The sequence below is a fragment of the Lontra canadensis genome, unplaced genomic scaffold (assembly GCF_010015895.1).
Source record: "Lontra canadensis isolate GAN:19392208 unplaced genomic scaffold, GSC_riverotter_1.0 scaffold108, whole genome shotgun sequence".
Lineage (NCBI taxonomy): Eukaryota > Metazoa > Chordata > Mammalia > Carnivora > Mustelidae > Lontra > Lontra canadensis.
In genome coordinates this window covers 1,168,590-1,178,722 of record NW_022631102.1, presented here as the reverse complement: position 1 = coordinate 1,178,722, position 10,133 = coordinate 1,168,590, and the positions used below count along the sequence as shown (strand labels likewise).

At 55.6% G+C, this 10,133-nt stretch overlaps 1 protein-coding gene across 1 annotated transcript; it reads right to left on the bottom strand.

The window, feature by feature from the left end:
- Positions 1-477: 477 nt before the first annotated feature.
- Positions 478-5,429, bottom strand: ATP5MPL (ATP synthase membrane subunit 6.8PL). Its single transcript, XM_032839588.1, has 4 exons — positions 5,302-5,429; positions 2,023-2,146; positions 1,268-1,291; positions 478-658 (listed from the first exon to the last, which is right to left on the bottom strand). Exons 2-4 carry the CDS (start codon positions 2,144-2,146, stop codon positions 624-626), a joined length of 183 nt encoding a protein of 60 aa, XP_032695479.1. The 5' UTR covers positions 5,302-5,429; the 3' UTR covers positions 478-623.
- Between the last annotated feature and the right edge of the window lie 4,704 nt (positions 5,430-10,133).

The following is a 10,133-nucleotide window of genomic DNA, read 5'->3' as shown; positions in this document are numbered from 1 at the left end:
AGTGACTTCCTGATACAATCTTCTAGAGCTTATCCATTGACCCACATGACCTCATCCCTTACTCCTGCAGTGTTTGACAGTTCCACCAGTGCTCTTCCGTATCTCCCCTACCGCCCGCCAGTGACTATAGTGAGAACTGACGTGCCGCCCCCGCCACCGTCCCCACGAGGAAGCACAAGGCTCAACGAGGTCACAAGAGTAAGTGGCAGAATCCTCGGTGCAGCTGGTGTGCGTCAGACCTCAGCAGTGACGGCCACCCCGAAGCCCCGAGTCCTACAGCAACGGGGATGGGTGACGGGGACTGCTCCGAGCACGGCAGGCACACAGGGTGGTGGGTGAGCGGGGGGCTGACTGCCGCATGACTGGGACTGTTGCGGGCACGGCGGGCGCACAGGGGGGCTGTCTGCCATGTGATGGGAACTGTTCCGGGCACGGCGGGCGCACAGGGGGCTGACAGAGGGACACAGGCACAGGCAGTGGTGCACCTCAGTGACATTTATTCACGCCACACAGGACACAACATGTCTGTAAGTGTGCGCAGGGCTCCACGTTCCCCACTAACAGCATGCTGAGACGCACACCAGACGGACACTCCATGCCACGCGCACTCCAAGTACAGCCGGTCAGTGATGGCCGTGGGCAGGCGCAGAACTTGACGCTGTGGAAAAAGAAGCATAACACGGCTACCGTTGAGCAAGAAAGGGAAACATGGGTGACAGTTTATTACGTGAGTACTGACAAGTCAAAAACTGTAAACCACAATTTTCAATACTATGAAGACACGTGGAGGGTCATTTCTACCCGGAGCGTCCGGCAGGTGTGAGGGCTTCGTGGACTCCCCTCACATACCCGGGGGGCTCGCCTGCCAGCACAAGGCCGGAGGGGTCACCAGCCAGCCCTGGCTCTGGGAGGACCCAAATGACTACAGGTCATTTGGGAAAAAGAGTGAAGACACGTCCAGCACCAGGACGTACGTTTCACGGGATGGCTTCCTGCACAGCGAGCCTGGGCTGCCCTCCTGGTGGCAGCAGCGACCCCGTCTTTCTAGTGCCCCCACAAGTTTTACTTGGCCCAAGGGGGTGAGCAAAGGTCTTTAACACTCAGACTGTAAGAACTGCTGAATTCTCTTTTCCAGCAGGGACAGCAAACTCCAGGTTCTCAAGGACTCCCACTGCTCCTCACACACTGTGAGCAGCGACACACCTTGTCCTGAAAGGCGTGACGGTGTTTTTCGCTCTCCATCCATTGGAAGAAGCAAAAATCTTACCTTTCAAGGCTTTACTTCTTTTATCTGAAATGAAAAGGAAACACTGGTTGTATCAATCAACGCTTTACAATAATGTGTTTGGTCAATCCATTCCTGAAACAGACACTGGGCTGAAAAGCTCACAGCTTGGGTAAAGTGGTTATGGGAGTTTCAGAAAGCGGGAGTTTCTCACGGTGCCTCCCAGCCAGGAAGCGGTACTGCCTCCACCGGAGTTTTCTATGAACACCTGAGCAGTCCTTCAGAACGCGCAGGGCTCTCCGCTCCTTCCCGTTCCCCAGGCTCCAGTCCTGCAGTTTCAAGTTTCCTCCCCTCCCTCCTCTTCTAAACCAACTGCTTATTAATCCATGATTGGCCTCGTGTCTGTTCCGCTGAGAACCAATGCCCCCATTTCTATTATGGAAACAGTTAAAATATTCACACAATGGGAAAGGTACAGTAAGACACCACGGGCCAGGACACTCTATCCCTAACTACTCCTGCCCCCAGTTCTTCCAATGAGGGGACACGTCCTACACATTCGAAACACCACGGTCACACCTAGGAAGCTCAGGGTCCCCTGTTATCAAGGCCTTGTTTGAATTTTCCTAGTTGTCCCCAAATGTCTCTAAGAGCTGACATGTACTCCCCACAACCTAACAAAGGGTTCTGATGCTCATTTCTGGGTAAGAACCAATGTTCCTTCACAACAGGAACTGTGATTCCTTTTGAAAATGACTTTCATCCTGACTGCTAACGAATCGACATGAAGAACTTACCAGCACTCCTGATTTTATAAACGATGACACTCATCAACCCCATTCCTACCCAAATCTCTTGGTAAACCTGGGTATAGTAGGGCTTCAGGGGGATCCAAACATTTTTAATAAAGCTTTGAAGCATCTGAAAAGGAACACAGTGATAAATATTACCATGACTATCTTTTTTTTTTTTTTAAAGATTTTAAAATAAATAAGAGAGGAAGCATGAGTAGCAGGGAATGGGCAGAGGGGGAAATAGACTCCCCACCGAGCAGGGAGCCTGATGCGGGGCTCCATCCCAGGACCCCAGGATCATGACCCGAACTGAAGGCAGATTAACTGAGCCCCCAGGTGCCCACCGTGACCATCGTCTTAAAGCTAACTGGAAAGAGGTTCCCATATACTCTTAAATTTGGCCGTTTCCTACACCTGCTCCACACCGGCCACTCTCTGGCAGGCATTCCTACCTGACGTGGGGCCCCGCTCAGCAGCTCGTCAAGCGCCAACCCCCCACCCCCATCCCCAGGCTGCCAACCTCGGCCATCCTGATGCTCCGCCACCCTTCACCCTCATGCCCCAGAGCGCCCAGCCCACGCCATCTCCCAGGGTCCCGAGCGTTCCTCTCCCTCACAGCTGCTCTGCACTGACGCTACACCCCGAATCACACCGCGCTCTTTTTAAAACTTTTACATCGAATCCCCAGCCCGTTCGCATCACTGCGAGAAGCGCTGCTGGCGTCCGGAGCCGGAAAAGAACACGGGCCTAGTGAGACCCACACTCAGCCTCGTGGTCTGCCGCTGGATGCAGACAGCCCCGGGCGCCGAGGTCCCTTCCTGCGAGCCGCCGTTACATCGTCACTTATTTAATGAGTAACAACAGTTACCTAATTACTGGATTTGACCGGGAAAAGCCATCGGGCGCTGAAGTTCGCTTTTATGAGCAGGTCTCCACGTAAGGCTTTTGATTACAATTTACTACAGACCTTAAAATCTGCCGCCCTCGTGTTCACTGTAGCTTTGTGACGTCTCAAGCGTCCTGTCAAACAACAGTCCTTCAAGTCACTGTCAGCAATAACTAGACCAGGTACTTTGCATTTTCCTTGAAGACACTCCTTGGGCTTCAGTTAGTCAAGCCCCTCGTCCCCACCCGGCCAGAGCCTCATCTACGTTCCTTTTCTCCACTAACTGGGTCACACGGAATCCTACTTCTCCTCTCTTCTCCGGCGTGAGCATTACGCCCTCTGCACCCGGGAACTCCGCACCCGGGAACCGAGCTCGCACTAGGTGGCAGGCACTGTTCAGGGGCTGAGACCGGCTCCTAAGGAGCCAGAAGACTTGGGAGAAGAGTGGCCTTGGCAGAGGCTGCGTGTGTGCGAAGACCCCAGGTCAGGCCAGACTTGGAGAGCCTGGAGGGGGGTAGGGAAGCCACAGCGGCTGCCCAGATTCAAATCCCCTCACTTCAGGTGCCTCAGTTTCCTCCTCCGGAAAACAGGGATGCAAACACCGAGCACCCCCGAAGGGCGCTCACGAAGAGGAGGGCCTCTGCGACTCGTACCGGCCGTGTGTGGTGCCCGATGCGGAGCGCGGTCACGTAAAACACCACGGCCAGACTCCGGGAGGGAGGGGAACTGGGTCATCTGCACCTTGCAGGCCACGGTGAAGAACTTGGCCTTTACTCTCAGAAGGTCACGCGAACCGAACGGCACTCGCCAGCTGCTTCCACACCCACTCCTCACCGCCGCCCGCCCCCTACAAAGCGGCTACCTGCAGAGCCGCGGGACACCGCACGCCTAGACCTGAGTCGCCCTGCCCCTCGGTCCTCAGTACTGGGGAGGACCTGCTCCAAGGACGGGTTGCCAGCCCTTCTGAGAAGAGGACGCGCTTGGGCTGAGGCACCGTCCTAAAGACCAGCCAGCCTGCCTCCAGCCCAAGCGTGACCCTGAAGGATGCGGCTGTGTGGTCCTCCTGGAACTCCCTGCAGCGACGTCTCCCCTCAGGCTTCCTGTCCTCAGACTGCGATGCTCTGTCACAGCATGAGGATCCCAGAAACTAACAATTCTGCCCCTAGCAGGTGCCTGAGGAGGCCCAAGCAGGACCTGTGGGCGGCCTCGAAAAGCCGCAGGTGGGAGGCGCAGTTCGGGGGGACTGAGGACATGGCCCTCCTCTGAGCCTGGCAGTGACTTCGCAAGAAGCCGCTCCCAGGTCCCAGCGGGGCCGGGCTCCTGGGTTCCCATCCCAAGCCTGGCGGCGTCCCCGGAGTTGTCCTTCCAGAAGGCCGCCCCTCCGCGATGCAGGGGTGTGTCCACCTGCCCCACAGGGCTCTCGCTGGCGTGTGGGGAGGCGGTGGACGGCCCCGCTGGCCAGCAGCCGCGGCAGGAGCAGAAGGCGGTGCTACAACACGCAGCTGAGGGCACCGGACCGGGCTCCCGGTTCCAAGAGGGAGAACGCGGGAAGACGCCCTCGCGCCGGCCGGACGAAGTTCTGGATGGGAAACAGCGAAGCGCGCGGAGAGCGCGGAGGAGGAAGGCGCTGCAGAAACGTCAGCTACCGCTTCTGCTCAGGGCCGGACCCCCGGTCCCTCTCCTCTCCGGAACCATCTCGGACGGCCGCCGCCCGCGCCGCCAGCACTTTCCCAGACCAACCCGACTCTCCTCATGCTTCACCGGACTCCCGACCTGTTCCCACTACTTAAGGGAGGCCCTTCTCCCTCCAGCTCGCCAGCCGTGCGGCGGCTCCAGAGCACCCGTTCTTGCACAGGCCCATCTTCGGGTCACGGGGCGTCCGCTCCGTCCGAGTCTGGGGCGCACGCACAGCCGACTCCCACCTGCCCACGCGGGAGACCAGGTCTGCCCGACCCGCGGAGGCGCGGACCGGGATTCCAGGGCTCGGATCCCGTCGCGGCCCCGTGTCCCCTCCCCTGCTGCGGAGCACGGGCCCCCTCAGGGCAGTGCGTGGCGGCGAACCCCGCGGAACCCAGGAGAGACGGTACCGAGCGCGGGGCGGGCGCTCCCGGCCGGGGTCGGGGCTCCATCCCTGAGCGCGCCGCGCCCTCCGCAGGTGGCCGACCCTGGCTCGCCCGCGGCGCGCTCCCTGTCCGAGAAGGGCAGCGGTTCTGCCCGAAGGACAGGGCGCGGCTGCCGCGCCCCACCAGTCCGCGGGGCGCCTCCCTTCGCTGCCCGGGGGCCGCGGCAGGACCCCAAGGTCAGCGGGGGCCAAGCGGCACTCCCGCCTGTCGCTCCGAGCCCCGCGGGCCCCGCCGCCCCGCTCGGAGCAGCCGGCTGCGCCCCCGAGCACTCACCTCGCCGAAGACCCCTGGCTCAGGCCGCCGCGGCGCCCACTACCAACCTCTTGGAAAGGTCACCGAAAGCGCAAGCGCCGCGCGGGGCCCGCCGGGAAGGCGGAAGGAGCGGCGGCGCTCGGCGGCCAGAGCGCCGCCCCGACCACGTCTGCGCGCCACAGCGCCCCCAGCGGTCTCCCCGGTGCCGCAGGCCGGCGAGCCCCGAGCGGGTGAGCGCGCGCGTGGCGGAGGACGGTGATTAACCGCTCGGGTGTGTCCCGGCGCGGGGCTTTCGGTGCTGAAACCGGACAAGCGGGCGAGTTGGTCAACCTGAGAAAAGGGCCGTCTTTACGTGCTGTCTTGAAGGCCGAGAAGTCGTCTCCCCTCTGTGGTCGGCTCGCTCTCCTTCTGTGGATTAACCGTTATGCTGTGCACAGGTTCGTGCGGGGCGGGATTCCCGCGTTTACGAGCGTTCATCGGCGGACACTGCGCTTGGCGGACACCGGCTTCGAAGACAGCCCTGCTTACTGCGGGCGAGGAAGTAAGACTTTGGAAAACTTCAGCAGAAAACTGGAAATTGTAAAAACACCCCCCCCCCCAAATCCAAAAACGGCTTAGGCGATCTGAAAACGAGCCAAATAGAAATTGGGCAGGTTTAATCTAATCTAAAAGATGAGATTAGAGAGCTAGGATACAGCAGGAAAGTCCCTCAGGTGTGTAATTGGAGGCTCAGAAGGAAAGGAGAGGGAGATGGCAGAAATAGTAGGAGAGATAATGGCTGGCTGAGAATTTTTAAAAAGTGATGGCGCAAAAACACACCAAAGATTCAAAAAGCCTTATGGAAACCCAGCAGGCAGATCAATGAAAATAGACCAACACCTTGAAACATCATCATAAAATCACAGAAAACCAAAAATGAGGAAAATCCCAAATGCCAATCTAGACTTCTATGCATACAGAATTTAACCTTCAATAAGGAAGACAAAGTAAAGACATTTTGGATAACCAAACACTAAGGGAATGATCCCAGTAGATGTGCAGTTAAAAAAATCAATACTATTCATGCGGAAGGACAGTGAGCTCAGATGGAAGGACGAGAACACAGGAAGGAAGAACAACAAGCAGGGTCCGGCTTTGAAGGGACAAAATCTTAGGATCAAATGGAAGCTGTATTCACCACCTGAAAATCTTGCTATTTTAGGACAGTGGTTCTCAAAGTGAGGTTTTGGGGGTTCCCAAGGACCCTGGGGATCAAAACTATTCTCATAACAATGGTAAAATTTGGTGATTTGTCTTTTTGGCCAGAATTATCTCACAAGTGTTCTGTGGAGTTCTTCAGAGGCCAACTTGTGACATCACAACAGAATGAATACAGAAACAGATACGGGAATCCACCTATCCCTCATGAAGGCAGACATTTAGAGATCTACAAAAATGTCAGAGAGTCACTCTTTGCACGCATATAGTGACTTTTCATCGAAATATTTCCTTTAACACCAAATGGGTTTATTATTGTTATTTTTAAATGAATAAGTAAACAAAGTGTCTCAGCTGTAATTCCTAGTAAAGTAGATGCAACTGACATGAACAAAAGCTCTCCAGGGGCTTCAGAGTGTAACGGATCCTGAGATAAAGACCCTGTTTCTGAACCACTGTCTTGGGAAAGAATGTTTGAGACTTATAATATGGTCAGAAACTGCTGATGAGGACGAGCATTTTAGGAACAACTTGGGAGTATCCTCATAACCTATTTTAAGATAAAGTTTTTGAACTTCAAACTCTGCTTGAGATCAACAGAATTTTCATGTCTTTTGTTGCAAAGCCAAAACACCCTATGAAAAATACATCTTCAAAGGAAACAACGTTTGAAGACAGGGCTACCCCAGATTTATGCAGAGTGCAGAATTCTACATTTTGCAGCTGGGAAGGTCAGAGAAGACATGAAGGTTCTTGGGACACAGCTTCTCCACTTTGTCAAGAGTGCTGCTTGCTGGCACCAGCATCATTTGTCATTGTCTGAGTTGCCTGTTTTCCCTTTGGGTCTGTGACTCAAGCTGTTCTGCGGACACCAATATGCAAAACCTTCACCAAGGCTCATGGCTTCCTCTGTGCTAAGGTCTAAACGTCTACAAGCCTACTGAGAACTGTCAGACTGTCTCTTTCGACTTTGGACAGGAATGCAAGTTGAGCTGTGCTGAGTATGAAGCACCCGAGAACTACCATTCAAACGAAGGGGGTCAAAGCTATTCTCTGTGATGCCACAGAACGTTAGCTACTACTCGGGAAAATGGCAATGAAATGAGAACAAATTCTGGAACTGAAGCATCGGGTTAGTCTTCTTGTACTGCAGTTAAAAACTCAAGACTCAAGAGGACTGAGGCGACAGTAACCTGAAAGGCTCAAAGAACATAGGAAGGGCCTTCCAGTCACCTTATACATGTTAAAATAACTAACATAAAATAAGACAAGAAATAAGAGAAACACTTGGGAGCAAAAGGAACCCGTGAACACTGTGGGTGGGAATGTAAATTGGTGCAACCACCATGGAAAACAGTATGAGGGTTCCTCAAGAAAGTAAAAATAGAAATAGGATATGGTCCAATAATTCTAATATTGAATATTGGCCCAAAGAAAACAAAAACACTAATTTGAAAAGATAATGTTCCTCTATGTTCATTGCAGCATTATCTGTGATAACCAAGAAATGGAAACAGCTCAGGTGTCCATTGAGAGACAAATGGATAAGGAAAACACATGTGTGTACACACACACACCACACACACACACACACACACACAGGACTGTTACTCAGCCATAAAAAAGGGTGAAATTGTGCCATTTGCAACAACGTGGATAGACCCAGAGGATATTATGCTAAAATAAGTCAGAGAAAGGAAAATACTGTATGATTTCATTTATATGTGGAATCTAAAAAAATGAATAAAGCAACAAGCAGAAATAGACCTGTAACTACAGAGAACAAAGTGATGGCTGTCAGAGGGAAGGGAGATTGGGTGAAATGGGTGAAGGGGTGGGCGGTGCAGGCTTCCAGTGAGGGAATGAATACGTCATGGGAGTAAAAGGCACAGTGCAGGGAATATAGTCGATGATGCTGTCACAGTGTCCCGTGGTGACAGACGGCAGCTGCACGTGTGGTGGGAATGGCGTCCCATCTAGAGGTGGAATCACTGCGTCACACACCTGAAACTACTGTAACATTGTGCATCAACTCTACTCCAATAAGAACAGAACACGCCCCTTGAGAGTCTCCTCGGGAAAGCAGAACTCTTTAGAAAAACAGCTGCCACCTGAAAAGGTGCTCTGACGCTGACAAGGGACGATGGGGTGTAGACACACAAATGTGAGTTTTGCAGTTGTGTGAAGTGGTTTTGATGCATTTTGGGACATTTAGAACATGTGCTGGCCTTCACACAAAGTATCAGCTTACAGTATTTTCAGTCAATGCTGAATGACATACCGAGAGTCTCCGTGACTCGATGATCACATTTTCATTCATTGCAGAACAGGTTGCTTCCCGTCGCCAGAGGATGTGTGTGTGAGGGACCCTTCTGCAGGCTGCGGTTTTCGGACAAGTCAGAACAGAAGGGCCAGAGCCTGGGATAGAAACCAGAGGTGTGGTCAGGCTCGGGACGTGGGACCCCTGGGCCCGAACCGGGCTGGGCTCATTTTGCTGTGAAACACGGAGAACACTCCATGCCCCCCGCCCCGGCCCAGGCTGCCTTCTGTCCGCGCTGTCCTGAAGCGGACCTCTTGCTTGCCGCTCTCGGAGCATTTCCCAGGCCCTAGCCAGCCTTCCCAAGGTTGGTCAGCGCCACTCTCCGATCCCTCCCGCACTTTCACCCTCTTTCCCAGCGTCCACGTGGTGCTGGGCTGGACACTGACAGTAGGCGGGCTGGCGGGCGACTCCTCGTTCTCCCGGCTGTGCTCCTTCCTTCGCGTGTCCCCGCGGCCTTCCTCCACCCCGGCCTCATCTTCCAGCCTCTTTGCTGCGGTTCGGCCCCCGCCTTCACTCATCTGGAGCTCAGCCCGCGCCATTTCAGCTGCTCTCAGCGTCTTACCACCTTCCGCTCGCCCACGACCGCCCAATCCGTGCCTCTCGCCGTTGCTTTCCCTCTAGCTGCGTGGAGGGCGGTGCCCGTCCCATGCGGATTTAGGGGAGAAGATGAATCCCATTTACTCCTGCCGCGACCCCACAGAATTCCAGGCTCTCTGTCCCGACCTTCGTCTGTGGTGTACCCTCCCCTCGGGCTCGTTCCCACCCGTCGCCTTTCGGCTGCCTCGTTCCTGGTTACCCCGCACGCGTCCACTTACGTGTCCTTTTCTCCCACAAGTCTTTTCCGACCTTCTTGCTCCCGCCCCCAGGACAGGTGTGAGGTGACCCAGGGTAGCAGCCAGCTGCACACCTCGACGGTACGCACTCACCCCTTCCCCGGTGTGCCTTCCGTCCCCCGCACTGGGGTACCGCAGCAGGCGCCCCCGCAGCTCCCCGCACTGGGGTACCGCAGCAGGCGCCCCCGCAGCTCTGCACCGGGCCTGGCTCACAGCAGGTGTTCAGAGCCTGTCCATGTCGGCCTGCAGCGCGACGCCGCGGACTCGATCCTACAGACACAGGTGGAGAGCGAGTCCAGACTTAGTTCTTGCACCCCGTGGGGGCTGCTGCCCCGGGCCGCCAGAGTGTCCCGCGGACTGACTCTGGGACCGCAGCGCCGGCGCAGGTCTGCCCCCACGCGGAGGGGCAGGGCTGGCAGCACGAGGTACCGGCCGTGTGGGCGCCGGCGCTTTCTGATTGGAGGGCTTGGGCGGGGCGGGGCGGGGCCGGAGGCACGAGGTCC

What these genes read in the sequence shown, in the direction of transcription:
- ATP5MPL (XM_032839588.1), bottom strand. Translation starts at nt 2,146, where the DNA reads ATGCTTCAAAGCTTTATTAAAAATGTTTGGATCCCCCTGAAGCCCTAC. An exon ending in TTATAAAATCAGGAGTGCTG is followed by an intron (nt 1,292 to 2,022) that starts GTAAGTTCTTCA and finishes TTTTCATTTCAG; the next exon opens with ATAAAAGAAGTAAAGCCTTG. An exon ending in AAGAAGTAAAGCCTTGAAAG is followed by an intron (nt 659 to 1,267) that starts GTAAGATTTTTG and finishes CTTTTTCCACAG; the next exon opens with CGTCAAGTTCTGCGCCTGCC.